Below are 15980 nucleotides of genomic sequence, written 5' to 3' on the forward strand. Positions count from 1 at the left end.
CATCTCTGTCTTATTCAGAATGTCATGTAATTGTAGTTATACAGAATGTAGCTTTTTCAGATTGGCTTTTTTCACTTATTAATGTGCATTTAATGTTCATCAATGTTTTTATAGCTTGATAGCTCATTTCTTTTTATTATTCAGTAATATTTCATTGTATGAGTATACCACAGTTTGTTTATCTATTCACCTCTTGGACATCTTGATTGCTTCCAGTTTCTTGTGAATCTGAATACAGCTGCTATAAACAAATACTCAGATAAGGTTTTTATGTGGATATAAATTTTCATAATAGTTGGCTAAATAGTAGGGCAGTTTCTGAATTGTATGGTAATGCTGTGTTTATTTTGTAAGAAACTGACAAATTATCTTTTAAAGTGGCTGTACTATTTTTGCATTCCAACTAGCAGTGAATGAGAATTCCTGTTGTTCTGCATCTTCACTAGCAATTGGTATTGTCAGATTTTTTTTTTAATTTTAGTCATTCTAATAGGTATATGATAGTAATTCATTGTTGTTTTACTTTTCAACTCCCTAATTAAAAATGATGTTGAGCATCTTTATATATATCCATATTAGCCATCTGTGTATATTCTTTTGTGTCTGTTCAGATTTTTGTCCATTTTTAAATTGAGTTATTAATTTTCTTTTTGTTGAGTTTTAAGGGTGCTTTGTGTATTTTGGATACAAGTCCTTTATTAGATATGTGTTTTGCAGTTTTTTTTTCCATTCTATGGCTTGTCTTTACTCCCTTTAAAGTGTCTTTGCCGAGCAGAAGCTTTTAATTTAAAAATGTCCAAATTATTAATTGTTTCGTTTATGGATTGTGCTATTGGGGTTACATTTAAAAACTCATCACAAAATCCAAAGTCATGTAGCTTTTATTTTATGTTTTCTTAAAAAAATTTTATAGTTTTACATTTTACATTTAGGTCTATGATTGGTTTTGAGTTAATTTTTGTGTAAAGTGTGAAGCTGAATCTAGGTTCATTTCTTTGCATAATGGATCTCCAATTGTTCTAACACCATTTGTTGAAAAACTTTCCTATCTCTATTGAATTGCATTTTCTTCTTTGCCAAAAATTAGTTGACTACGTTTGTGTGGTCTGTTTTTTGGCTCTCTGTTCTGTTTCATTGATCTGTAAATCTCTTCTTTTTCCAATATCATACTGTCTTGATTACTGTAGCCTTATAGGAAGTCTTGAAATTGTGTAGATTTCTTTAGAATTTATTTGACATTTAACAACAGAGGGACTATCAGTTTTATTTTGTAAATTACCTGACCCATAATAGGTACTCAATAAAGGGAAATGATTATTGTGGTTTAATAGGGACAAAGTATTTATTAACCAATCTTATCCAAAATTTTATCTAGGCTTTTAAATTAACCATAATATTAAAAATAATAGCTAACATGCAATAAATGTTTATGATGGACCAGTTACTAGTACAAGTGCTTTATATGGATTAAGTAATTAATCACCATAACAGCCCCAAGGGAGAGACAATATTACTCTCCTCATTTTAGAAATAAACTCAAATGCAGAGAGCTTTGGACACTTCTCCAATGTAAAAAAGTTTGTAAATAGTGGAGTTAGGATTTGAACCCAGGTATATATGAATCATAGAACCTACACTCTTATTCACTACACTCTCCTAACAAAGTTTGGGAAAATTATCAGGAAAAAAAAATTTCCCTAAATTTCCAACTGTGTGTCTGGTGTATGGTTTCAATAAGATCTTGTGATCTCTTCGATCTTTACGGTAACATTAGTTTCCCATTTTCTAGGATGACTCAAAATATGTTCTGCGTAAGTTTTGTGATCTGAGAGTCAGTTACTATTGCTATCCCTTGGCTTCTAAAACATTCAGTCTCTACCCTGACTTAAAATTAATTTACAGTACTCTTGGCAAAATATGTTAAGTATGAGAGACCAGCAGAATGACTAAGATATTACAGCATCTCTTATTGTAGAATGTGACAAAAAAGAACTTCAAAATATGCAGACTCAGACTTGCACATGCCTTTGACATTCATCTGCCACGTGACTTCCTTGCACATAGGGTTTTATGCTATTTCAAGAATACCTAAGTCTCTCAAAGTAGTTTCCCAACTGGGTTTGCACCCTGAAAACCGTGTTACAGTCTAGATCTTTTCCAGCCACAGCAAAACTCATCCCATCAACATATACTCACACCAATCAAAATGTGTCCATCTTATGTTTCCTTCCCTGTAATTCTTAAATGGCTCTGATGGGTTTATAGATAAGACAGACTCTGAGTCTTCACACTTGGAGCCATAATTCAGGTACATTTTTAACTGAAATTCTGGAGAAAAAGTCTTGACCCAAAGGGATAATTTTAATGGCTGTGAGTTAGAGCTGATACCAATCCAATAAGACAGAGAAGGTACTTCCTAAGTAGGCTGCACCACTCTATTATATACATGTAAGGCTACCCTTGTATATTTTTTCTATTTGCTTTTTTTCTTTAAAAAAGTGTTCCTTACCCTGCATCTGAGCCATTTCCACAGAGTAAAGGGTCTTTTTGTCCATCCAAAACATAAAAGTGACCTGTTAATATAAAGAATACATTATTTCATTTTGTATCAATCCTATTGACATTAGGAATAAATGAGAATTTGGCTATCTCAGTTATTTCCAAAGTGGACACCAATAAAGTAATTTATAAAGATGGCTTCAGGCCCACAGCCTCAACTATTTAGTTGAAAACTCATTCAGCAACACTAAGATTAACCATGGAGTAGTATTTCTTACTGTCATCTTCAATGTAATCCTTCCAGTTAAACGTGCTCATTGTTACATTAACAAATGTCCCATTTGTATTCATTGTGGCATTAAAGAAGGAGGTGGTGTTGGTTTCAAAAGCAGAATCGCTTGGGGGCCATTGCAAGCATTTATTCCGCAGGTTGCCCATGAACAGCTGCAGACCAATTAGAGCAAACACGCTCAGACAGAACACAGTCAAAATCATGACGTCAGAAAGCTTCTTCACAGACTGGATCAGGGCACCCACGATGGTCTTTAAACCTGAGGAGAGAGAATGATAGGTCAGCTGAGGAAGAGTGCCCTAAGCCACAGTGTCTTCTTAATAGTCACACACGTTCTTTCCCCGCAAACAATTGCTTGACTGTTTAGACTCCAAAGCTTTATGGACAGCCAGATGGTTTGGGAAATGGATGAAGAGCAGATTTTATTTATGAACAGTGTACTTCTGGAGTTTCAAAATGAAAGCGTATATATCTGAGCAGGAAGTTTTTTTAATGTATTGTTTTATGTGCTGCCATAAACACATAAAGACAAACCTGAAGTTATTTTCCACTTCAGACTTTGTGTTTCATGAGACTGTTTCTCTCCAATCATTTTTTATACTAGCCTCCAAGTAGCAATGATTTAGAGGAGAAAAGAATCTTGAAATAATAAAAATCCCATGCCATTAATATGCTGTTCAATAATAATCTTTTCTCCTTTATAAAAGGAGACCCATTTTTAAAATAGATCTGCAGTAAATGGTAAAATCTCAATCAGTTAGTAAAGCCATGTTAGCAAAGCTTTTTTAGAATGTAAAAGAGAATACACTACATCATAAATGCAAAAAAAGTGGGTGAGAAAGAGAGCAAAACTAGTATTTTTTATAGACATCTCATGCAATTCTGTTAAACTCAAAGGCTGACTTTATAAAAAAGCAGGTAATTTTATTTGGCATTCTTGAAGATGACAAACAAAAATAATAAGCAACAAGGCTAATGTTACAAGTGTAATTTCAACCTCAGTGTTATTACAGTATATCTAAAATCAGCCTCGGTGTTTAACCTGGCTCTCACCTGGAATGACTGAAATTGTTTTCAGTGCTCGGAGAACTCTGAATGTTCTCAATGCTGAGACATTGCCCAGGTCCACAAACTCTGTCACATATCTGTAATAGGGAGTTCACACACAAACACAATAACACAAAATAGAAGTTTGATATATAAGAGGGGCCTACCATCTTGCACCAGTTTTTTCTTACCTGGAATTACAGAAATAGTTTTCAGAGCTCTTAAGACTCTGAAAGTTCGAAGGGCTGAAACATTGCCTAGGCTTACAAATTCTGTTACATACCTGTAGAATTAAATCAGAGTTACTGATAGTTTTGGCAAAGTTTATACTAAATAAAGAATGAAAGGTGGGTTGGTTTGACATATAGAGCCGTTTGAATTTTATGGAATTGCTATAGACTTCAGGGTATCATGTGCTAAAAGCTGCCTTTAAGGAATAAAATTGTGTTGCTTTATTTCAATGAAATTTTCACTAATATCAACAAGTTTGCAAAACTAATCAAAGTACAGTTGGTGGTATTAAATTATAGTCAATGAATAACTTCATTTTGATGAAGTGAAAGACTGAATGACATGAAAGTAATTCCAGTTATTGCTCATTTACCAGATATATTTACCTTGCAATATATATTCTAATAGGTATCCTCAGAATATATAAGGCATATGGTTAATTTGGCTAATAAGCAAACTACATTTAAAATATGTCACAACTACTTGGGTTATGCACCGACTGTTTTCATTCCTTTGAGCTTAACATATTTTCAAAAATACTCACGCCATCACAATGACACTGAAATCCAACCAGTTCCATGGATCACGAAGAAATGTAAAATCTTCTAAGCAAAACCCTCTAGCCAAGATTTTTATGAGTGACTCAAAGGTATAGATTCCAGTGAATGTGTACCTAGGAAAAGCATCCAAACAAAAATAACAGTTTTATTTGAACTGTTAAAATACATGTTTTCAAATACAGCAAATCCTATCCTTTGGTGGTTTTTTAGTTCATTAAGCTCTTGTTCCTCATTTCTGCTTATAAAAAGCCTACTGGTTTAATTAATCTTATGAGCTTGAGTAAAGGGTTAAACTGAACAGATATTTTCCACAAAGAATCTGATTTTGTTTAAATATTTAGGTTTTAGAATAAGTTTCATGTGTTTTATAATCATCAGGCTTGATCTTCTAGAGCAACACTGTCCGATTGAAATATAATACAGGCTACATACGTAGTTTTCAAATTTCTAGTAACCAAATAAAAAAGTAAGCAGAAATAAGTAAACTTAATTTGTATATTATGTTTTATTTAAACCAGTATATCTAAAGTGTTGTCATCTCAACAGTTAAGATTAGCTAAATTCAAGTTTCAACAGATACTTGTGGCTACTGGCTCCCTCACTGGACAGTATAGCTCTAGAGATAACATTTCTTGGATTAATTTACTTATAATAAAATATTTCATTTAAACTTCTTAATGATTAGAGTTATTTTTAGGGATATTTACATGTCTAATCTAGAAAATATACTTCCCCTTTTTATGCTTAAGAATCAGGAACAGAGTTATAAATCTGCTTCTCTCTCTCTCCCTCCCTTCCTCTTTCTCTCCCTAAATATATATATATTATAATATGTACATATATATATATATATATATATACACACACACACCAGAAAACTTTCAGTTCATTAATATTTTATGTTTATGTGTTTACACAATTACCAAAATTACCAAAACTCATGGATAACAAAATTCCTCAATCTAACCTTGCCTCAATTACTGTCTCTCTGCAATTGGGCCAAATCATTTAAACATGCTTAAATCCAAATTTCAGCCTCCAAAATGGTGAAAGACTCTTCCATTTGCTGTTTGGTAATGCATTTCTAGCCCTCTCTCCTTTCAGTGTTGACAGCATAAGTTATTTCTGTTTCTTCCAAAAATAGTTTGGTGAGAATATTTGTTTTTCAACATTGGATTCTTTTAAAAAGTACAGTCTAAGTTTGTTCTTCAGTTTACTTCACTCAAGCCGCAAAGATTTAATTTACTTTCATTAAAATCCATTATATTTTCCAGCCTACTAGTATTTTATGTGTGAAAAAAGGAGAGTTATTTTTGTTTTTTTTTCCTGTAGAAATTTCTCTCTTTTGAGGGAACAAAGAAATCAGAGGAAACTGTATATAGAAATCCTCATGTCTAGTTTTCCTGATATACCTCCTCCTTTTTACAACAATTAATACAGAATAGTTTTGTATAGGTATGTCCATTTGGTAACCCCCAAATCATAAATGGTAACTGAGAATTCTGTTGAATGGCTTGCCTCAACATAAAAACTGGATTCTTTACTAAAATGATTTCTAGGGAACATTTTCAATTTACTATCAAAAAAATCTTTATTGTGTTAAAACACTGACAAATGATGGCTTAGAGTGATTCTGTAAATCCTCATAGACATCTATAATAAATAGAAATAAAAGTATTTGTCACAATAACTTATCTCCTGTTAGACATTACTTTAAAAAATATAGCAGTAAGAACGTAATAAAATTTCCTTTTTCACTGAAACAAAATACCTGATCATAGTATTATACCATACGTAAATAGCCTGTATAACCTAGATACCTTCTGTTTCCCTAAAAAGCATGTTGCTTTGTCACAATCTCATATGTGACTGACAAACTGAGGAATAATGTTGTTATAATGCAGAAATTGTGTTAGTTAAAGCCCAGTTTTCCTCAGCATATTGATGTTTTGAAATAATCAGGGGCACCTTTTCCTATACATTTTCATGGAACATACTTAACAATAAAAGACCTTAATACTAATGAAAAAACTTACCAGAAGTTTCTTCTTTAGTGCAAGCAGCGGCTAGTTTGACATGCCCAAGGCTACTGTGCTTAGACCTTTCCCTCTGTATTAAAATATTGAATCAAATGTTTTATTTTGATGACATCATTCAGATGTCCCCAGGGTCTCCGTTTCAAGAGAGAAAGGACAAAGCCCAGGGTCTGAGACTTCAGGGAGGTTGTTGGCTGAGATTTTAGGTACAAATGTCCGTAGAGCTTTAACTAGGCCAATATCTTTTTAGTGGAATTCTTACTGTTTTTATTAGTGTTCTAATTACAAAGTTTTATAAGTTTTGAGGGCTTTGTCTATAATCATGTTTTCCCCTTAGGCCTTGTTATTTTTTGAGCATGGTTTTGCAAAGACATTCTATTTCCTTTAACAGAACATATCTATGGTGTTTTAGCATGCATGCTGTGTCTAAACTATGTATCTAAACATAATTAAACATCAAAGTAACTTAAATACCTAAATGTATTTTTCCTAAATGTGGTGATATAACATATGACCGAAATGCCTAATATAATAATACAGAGCTAAACATCTAAATCTATTTTTATCAGAATATAACAGTAATAGTAATAGAATAGAATAAAATAATTTTATTTATAAAATTACTCAATGGCCCTTGTGTTTTATCTAAAATGAAATTAACTGTGATCGAGTTTTAACTTTTATGCTAAATGATTGTATAGCTTATCAGCTAGTGTATAAAATTAATAACCTTTCTTAAACAGATAACTATCATTTGTTGGAAATGTAAGAAAATTCTCCCAAAGAACTTCCTTTTTTTTTTCATATTATGGAAATAACTTTTTCTTTGAAGTGTTTAGCCTGACTTTAAAAAGTGGAAACCATAAATCAGACCATAACTGTAAGGAGATTGCTAGAGAATTTGAGTGTGCATTTCTCATTCCAAGAAGTCATTTCTACTTACTCTACATTCTTTGTCCAGTCTGGAGGGTTACTCAAAGTCATAAACACACAGTTGGTCAAGATAGTGCACATGATAAGCATGCTGAATAAAGTAGATTATAGTTAAGGAATAAATGCTAGTACAATATTGTGGCCATTTACAAATGATCCAATACAGAAAAAAAGTCATCAATACAAGTTACCTGTAAAATTAATCTTATGTGTTTGTTTAAAAATAATGGCAAAACAGTAAGAAACTTCAAAGCGTGTAATATAATCTTGGTCCACTCTTTTTTTATTTTACATCATTCCATACAAAACTGAAGTCAGTAGAAAGAGACCTCTATTTGAAGCAAATGAAAATTTTGCATTTCAATGAGTTGTGTGAAATTGCACTGCAAGGGAAAATGACCATTCTTTAGTAAGTTTATAGTAGAAATGTAAAAGTTACATTTCAGATGTCATTTAAAATTTTAACTGACAAACAAAAGGTTAATGACTGTGGTATAATAAGCCTGAGAATTTAGCTTCATATATTCAAGGATTACACTGATTGACAATTCTACTGTAATTGGAAACTGTAGTAGTCTTAGAATGATGTAACTCGTTCCTTTAATGTTTACAACATGACTATAAAGGGAGAGACAATCTTTTGCTAATTAGCTAGTATTATTTTCTAACTTTATTTTTACTTTAGACTGTTGAGGAGCTTATCAGGCCATCTAGTTATCCTCCTGTATCTAGTCCACACCATACCTAAACAAACACTGGTTTAAAACCTTCCTAAGAATTAGCTGTAGTAATTTCTCTTAGAATCTCAATCCAGACTTTACTCGAAGAAACTTATGATTACATATTTTGAGGTAAATCTGTTATTTTAAAACATACTTTCCAATATCAAACCATAAAATGGGAGAATTCAAATGCTTCAAAAGTTATCAGTCCTGTTTTCCCTGTCTCTAGGTTAACTCTGTCTCTTAGTTTTTATGTTAGCCTGTTTTGAATCTGTTTGGATAAGATGCCCATTCTTGAACACTGCCTCTGAAGATCAGCTTTCTATTTTATGATCACTTCTTGAGAATTTTCTTGAAATCCACACCTGTTAAGTCATTTTACATGTACTTTTTGACTATTATTGTAAGTAATTTTAAGGTCAATGATTTTTAAATACGTATTATCAGATACATAGGCACATAGTAGTTAAATATTTACTGAAGGAAAGAAGGAAGGAGGAAGTGATGAAGATATAAAACCAATTAAGGCACAAAATTTTGAACATTTGGTAATATACATAATAATACTAAGCACAATAGACTGTGTTTCTAATAATGGTTATATATGATCTAATTGAGGTTAATGAAAGTTTGCTGTCATTTCTACAATACATGTTTCATTTAAACATTCACTATTATGGATGCATTTTTACTTTTAGAATCATTATAGTCATTCTACAATAATCTTGTTATAAATAGCAGAAAATCAATAAGTACAACAGGTTAAATGTTATCCTTAACTTCAGAGTTATTTTATATATATTTTTAAAAAGTGACATTTTTTATATAATCAACTACTAGAAGCAGTATTTAGACAATCCACATAAAAAGGATATGAATGTACCAAAATCTTAATAGCAATTTTCCTAACAGGGTTTAGCGGAGTTAACATATACAAGGCAGAGGTGGCACTGAATCGGAAAATTGCCTTCCCTTTATTCAATACTATAAAAGTCTGAAAAAGAAAATAGGAGGAAAAAAACTAGATTAGACGTGTTTTATTTGAGGAGCTTACACACATAAAAATCTTTTTACCTGATTTGTTTGAACTTCTTTGTTTAAACCGGTTTGTATATCATGACTATAAACATGTTAGATGTTTCTCCCCTAAATTAACATATAGCTACAAATAAAGATACGGTGTACTATTATCTAATCTGTCTCTAAGGTATCAACTTCCTGATACAAATTGATGATCCTACATAAAAATTTTACCAAATTGTAAAATAACTTTCCGGACTCTATTTAAAGCTTACCATTTGTCTTCAGCTTTGATAACTTTTCAGATTATTTGCTACATACTGCCACTAAAATAATCTTTTATACATATTTTAATTACATCAAGTCTTTTAACTACAAAGTTTAGGAAGGTTCTCTATTTTTCCCTATGGTAGTTGTCCTACTTAAAAATGTTCAAACAGACTGAATAATCTGTTTTTGCTGATTCTATAGATCTGCTAGTAATACTGAGAAGGAACAGCTGCATTAAGAATTAGGCTGAAGTACATCATTTCAAAGGGCATTCCATAGATAAAATTCTACGACCTGAAACCTATAATCATCAATTTAGTATTTAAGCTATGCTACCCAGCGATTTACTACTAGGTCTCTCTAGGATCATCTTTCATTTTTCCCAACAAAGCATCTCTGTTTCAGCCAATTCAATTCACTTGTCAGTCCCACTCACTCTGTCAGCTTCTTCCCCTGATTCTGAAAATAAGTGTCATAGAATTCTAGAGGAAGGAGGCACCTGAGATGTCATGTAATATAAAATTGCTCCCATTTCTGGTCCACAACAGACCTGACAATGAGGTACCCCCTACAATGACCCACTGTTAATATCAAAGGTTCTTGGTCCTGTCTGCATGTTAGAATCTCTTGGGGTGATTTTAAAATTGCCAGTATCTGAGATCCATGTGAGAGCAATTGAATCAGTTTCTGGAGGATTGGCATAGACAATTATATGTTAAAAATATTTCTTCAGGAGATTCTAATATGCAGCCAAGGTTGAAAATTCCTACTTTCTTGGGATGTCCTCAGCTATCAAAATCACCTCTGCTCTCATGTCTTTCCAGATAAATCGTACTGCCTTCTGATCACTCCCCTAATTGTTTCCCTTTTTCAGTAAGTCTTAGTGTATTAATATACACACTGGCATGTTGCTTGTAATTATAGTCAAGTAGCAATTTACATGTAGGGTTCATTCCACTGAGGACTAGGCTAGAAGTTGTTCTAAATAATTGTGCATAAAGAGCCTATTAGTTACTTTTTCTACATTTTTTCACAGTATTTAATAGCATGGCTTACAAATAAATACTTGTTTTAATTAAATGTGGGTTTACCTTTAAGATGACATTTACCTTTAAGACATCTATTCTATATAACCATTTACTTAATAATATGCTTTTTTCCATTAACTAAGTGCTATATTCCATATATTCATGTTCACTGACAACATGCTCTGTTTGAATGGGTATATTGTGGTACAATATTCATATTTTACAAATATAAAATACTTATGAGTATAAAGGGTACAGAAAACAACTTCTCTGTACATTACCTTTTTTGTATTCAAGACCATGGACACAACCATTACCTAACCAACCATTTTCCATGAATTGCACTCTGTAAATTTGACCAATTCTATGAAGAAGGCAAGCAAACTATTCTTTACTAACATTGAGATTATCCACATGGAACAGTGGACATTGGGAAGACTGCCCTTGAAGCACACATGCATTAAAGGATTTTCTTGAATTCACAGGATTGAATTACTCAGTATTAAAGTTGAATAATCTAGATCCATTTAGACATTCAATGACAGCAGTAACATGTAAAGTTTACCATAATTTAAAGTGCATTTATTCATGCTTTTTTGAAACAATATCCCTGAAAAAGCAGTTGCCACTTGTGACATTAAGAGAGGATTTTATTTTGAAAAATCTCCAAAAACAATGAACAGGAATGAATTGTCCCTTTAAACCTGCAATCCTCTGCTCGTCCCTCAAGATTAGCCTTTGCAGTACTAACGGGATTAAAAGTGACATGCCAAGGGCGTCTTTAGTGAATTTACTGGTTCTGGAACAGAGCAGACCTTTAAGAACACAATCTCAGTTTATTTCTGGAGACCAATCTCTGACACAAAGAAAACCTGAGAAATGAGGAATAAAACATTAATGTCCTGTATGGTGAAAAAATTATAAGAAAGGCATTTGGAATTTGGGGCCCTTCTATTATTGAGAGAGGTGTCTGAACTGAAAATTATTTGAGAGAATGACAAGTAATTAGAAGAGAGAGAGAAACAGTGTCAATTCCAAAATCTGTTCTCCAAGAAATGATAAGTAATAATGTGACTTAAAAAAATAGTAATAATTACTATACTGTTACTAAGGTGACGAATGTTGTATCTGGAAGTATGTTAAACTGGTTATTACCCACTCTGGAATTCTACTTCATTTTTCCAGATTCACTAAAATTTTCACTACTTGAGGCAAGAATAAGCTTTACATCTCTGAGTAGAACCACATCCATCAGCGAATTCAAAATTATACAACCAATTTTTAACATTTTGTTTTATTCTATTAATAAACACCATATATAGTTTTGTTTAGTGGCTAAGAGCTCTGGCTCTGGAGCCTGACTGCCTAGGTTCAAATCCTGAATCCACCACTACGGAATGTGACTTTGGTCAAGTTACTTAACTCCTCTGGGCTTCACTTTCCTATCTACAAAATGAAGTTAACATAGTACCTGCCCCACTGGTTCTTTGAATATTAAGTAAGTTAATACCAGGTAAAGCACTCAAATGCACCTGACAAACTATAAGCATAACATATGTTAGCTATTATTATTATCACTGTCACTATTCTCAAGTTTTTACCTGATCAATTTGAATGCCATTAAAATACATTGTGATGTTGCATATCTGATTAAATTAGGTATGTAAACGTATCATTAATTAATGGAAGCAAAGTTACATAATGCTTTACACTTTTAAAATGCCTTTCACCTGCATTATTTCTTAAGATTAACAAGCTCTCTACCATATTTTAAATATAAGAACTTCTCCATTAGCTTCCTATATTAGGTCCTTCTATCCTAAGAACCACAAACTATATAGCACCTCAATCTTCATCTTTATAGACACTTCATAAAGGAAAGCAGTGTCACCAACAGTAAACAGTCTAGATGTCTCTCAAGATGGGTCACAGCCATTACTGAATAAGTCAGTGTTCAAATCTGGTTCTCAGACAGGGAGGCAATAAAAGCTGACTTTGTTAGTACATAAACAGTCTGTTTCCTAGCAGCAGACTCACGTTAACCAAGCTTGAAAGCCTGACTTAAAATTAGAATACCAATCTATTTATTTAAAACCTGGTATATAACTGTCACATGGGCTGAAATAATTGCTATAGCATAACCAACACATTCTTTCCTTTTAAGCAGATCAGTGGGAAAACAAATTATAATCAGATATTCTTTACCAAAGGTAGAGTCCAAATAAACTGACTTAATTAAATAATACAGACATTTGATGACATCTTGGTTAGATAGCCTAGTGTAGCCCCTGTACAATGAAGTGACATTTGGGAGGAAAATGCTTTCAGGGCTACTATTAACTAAAGATCTGTCTCTCTGGGAAAATGCTGTTTGTCTCTATTATTCTCTTTTTTCCCCCTTAATTTTACCAATTCCCTCCTTTCTTCATGTAGTAAATACTTTTAATCATGTCAAGGTATAAGTCATACCCCCATCTCTTGAAGGTATCTTTGCAAATATGCAGTTTGAATAAATAATTTTTAGAGGGAAATTTTCTTCTAGTTTTTTGGGGGATGTCTCACTGTCTTCATTGTATATAATACTACAGTAACTAAATTTCAAATTTTATCAATTCTTTAGTAAAGTAGTAGAATAAATTACTTTTAAAAATATATGAATACATATTACATACCATCTTTCATGAAACTACGTTAAAAGGAAAAAGAAAGGACCTGTTTTTTAAATTTGCTTTAATTTGTAACTTTAAATAAAGTATTTTAAGGCTCATTATTCAAAGTGTGGCCATGTACTAGCAACATGAATCTCACCTAAGGGCTTGTTGGAAATGCAGGATCTGTGGTCCCACCCCAGATCTATGGAATCAGAATCTGTATTTTAACAAGATCCTCCCATGATGTGAATGTATATGCAAGTTTGAGAAGCACTTATTTAGAGAAATAGGGCTAGTTCTATGTCTGAGTAGTTACTTGTCAGTTCTTTTAGCCATCATTGATCTTATAAGTTGTTTGCTGCTTAAAGAATGCAACTTCTTTAGCCATTCCTTTTTAAAGGGCTGGCTTCAACTAATAAAAGTGATCAATATATCCTTTAATCTGTAAGCCAGTAACTCATGGTGATATTAATTTATCTTTAGTGTCTAAATAGGCTCACTTTTATGCTTGTGAATGTGAAATACAAATTGTGGTTATAAGATGCCAAAATACCCAGTTAGAAAGCATAGAATCTATCATCCATTTTTTTATTCCCTATAAAACACTGCACAGCTGGTATCAAAAACTAGCTAATTCTGACAAAATTATGCGGTTATTATTGCATAGGAAGGCACAGTCTTAACAGTTGATTTATGCAATATATTGAAAATTTTGAGGGTTATTTTTTGGCCTCTGTTCTTGATATTTTTTTTCTCAGAGTGATGTTTTAACAAAATGTAGGTGTTCCAGAATCTAGCCTGTTACAAATTAAGGTTAAGAGGAGCTCCCAATCATATTCTAGGTTAGTGGGCCAAAAAATGTATCTTTGAGTAAACTTGCTTCTCAATGTATATCTTCTATAGGAGGAGTCTAAGTAAAAGATTATCTGTTACCTTCTAGAATACAAATCTATCGTGAAGAAACCTCAAGCCAAATAAGAAATAAAAAAATAAGTGTATGTGCCCCATAACTCTTCTTTCACTTAGCCATTATTCTGTTGTCTACTGTGTGCTTAGACATGTCAGCAATAACAGATATTTTGCTTTCTTGATGTCAGTTTTAATTTTGACAATATCAATTACTGTGAAACTGTAGAAATTATTCATCTCTTTATGTCTCTTCACTGTAGCCACATCATGACTTCATTTCTTATAAATGTTTCTGCTTGTTACACTGTGCTTAAAAGTAAGAAGAAATAAAAAATATTATAAAATCTTTAACAGTAGAAAAGTTATGGTGCAGTATATATATATGAGCCACAGCAAATTAAAGTTAAGAGTTAAAGACGTATTAGAGCAATAAAATCAACACTCACTTTCTTACTGATATAGTATGGGTCCAGGTCCTCCAACGGCTCTGACACCATCCCTGGAGGGATGTCTCCATAAATAAATGGAAGGTTCTTTCCAGCTTCCAAGTCACTGTTTGGCTTCGGTTTGTTCTCATCATCATTGTCTTGTTCTTTCTTGGGCTTCTTGGCTTTCTCTTCTGCAGCACGTTTTTCAATAGCAGCAAGAGATTCTCTAGTAAAAAGGCGGAAGCTTTCAGGTCCTGGGGGTACCAGTAGTGCCTGTGCCATCTTTTCATCCTGCACATTTAATTATGTTTAGTTTCTTGCATAAGAATTGCCTACAATTAAAAAATGCATGGGGGTTAGGAAAGCAAGTGAATGAGAGGGATTAAGAAAATCAACCAAGATGCCATGTAATATTTCTTCTAGTAATTTTTTTAAGTATAAATTTTAAGTAGTGCTTTTCGTGCTGCACTACAAATTTTAACTTAGAAACATCATTCAATCTAATTTTCAATGAGCCAACTTAATATGTCTGTCAGAAGTCTGTTCTGAGACCTTTGAGCCAAAGTTTAGTATACTTTTAAAAAAGAATAATGCCAGTGGTGCTTGTCAATAAAATTAACTCATTATTTCTCTCCCTCCTTCTTTTATTATCACTTACTAACTCTCCAAATAAATAAATCCTGGTAACAATGCAGTGATATATCCTCGACTCAGAAAAATCTCAGGATAGGAAAGAAGTGTAGCCTAACTCAGCCACTATTCTGATTACCAGCATCATTGACCGCTGGTTCTCCAGACAGTGTCTGACCATCAGCAGTAACAGAGAAGTCAAAATTCTGTTTCTTATAGCTTTTCACCTTGGATCCTTCTGAGGCATCTTCTGAAGCAGTGCAGAATATATTTACTTCCTTTTCCAGTCTGTTGCTCTTTAACTATTTTTAAGACAATCTTCATCTTCTTCCTGAATCTTCCATTTGATGTAGTGTAGTAAAAGCATGGACTATGAAGCTAGACTGTGTTCTAAACCCTAGCTCTGCCACTGGCGAGCTGTATGACTTTGCAAAATGTAACCCCTTGGTGCTTCAGTCTTCATTTGTAAAATGGGGATAATATGAGAACCAACTTCTCAGGTATTGTAAGGCATAAATGAATTAATTTATATTGAATGTTTAGAATAGTTCCCAGAATTAGTAAGCACTATATTAGTGCCAGTTATCATAATCTAAATATCTTCAGTTCGTCCAGCCATTTCTTCTGCTGTGGTTTCAGGCATCCTCATGATTCAAGCCACAATTCTTTAAATAAAATCTTGTCTTGCTGGAACTATAACTGACCGTGGAGGTCAGGAATGGGC

The 15980-nt window shown here is 32.8% G+C and overlaps 2 protein-coding genes across 15 annotated transcripts in view; one reads left to right on the forward strand and one right to left on the reverse strand.

Moving 5' to 3' along the window:
• The window catches only part of LOC102526612 (sodium channel protein type 3 subunit alpha), an 80328-nt gene extending 65405 nt beyond the window's left edge, over positions 1-14923 (reverse strand). For 7 of the 14 annotated variants that reach the window (XM_072961086.1, XM_072961085.1, XM_072961078.1 and 4 more), the window contains exons 1-7: positions 14645-14908; positions 9196-9314; positions 7609-7698; positions 4614-4742; positions 3845-3936; positions 2778-3050; positions 2510-2573 (exon numbers count right to left, since the gene is read on the reverse strand). In XM_072961086.1, the coding sequence (XP_072817187.1) occupies positions 2510-2573; positions 2778-3050; positions 3845-3936; positions 4614-4742; positions 7609-7698; positions 9196-9314; positions 14645-14908 (1031 nt within the window). Of the gene's footprint in view, positions 1-2509; positions 2574-2777; positions 3051-3844; positions 3937-4029; positions 4122-4613; positions 4743-7608; positions 7699-9195; positions 9315-14644 lie in introns of all 14 variants that reach the window. The other 7 variants (XM_072961087.1, XM_072961084.1, XM_072961077.1 and 4 more) reach the window with 3 other exon arrangements.
• LOC102528082 (sodium channel protein type 2 subunit alpha) overlaps positions 1-15980 on the forward strand; it is a 272534-nt gene that overhangs the window by 75973 nt on the left and 180581 nt on the right. The window lies entirely within an intron of this gene.

The sequence above is a fragment of the Vicugna pacos genome, chromosome 5 (assembly GCF_048564905.1).
Source record: "Vicugna pacos chromosome 5, VicPac4, whole genome shotgun sequence".
NCBI lineage: Eukaryota > Metazoa > Chordata > Mammalia > Artiodactyla > Camelidae > Vicugna > Vicugna pacos.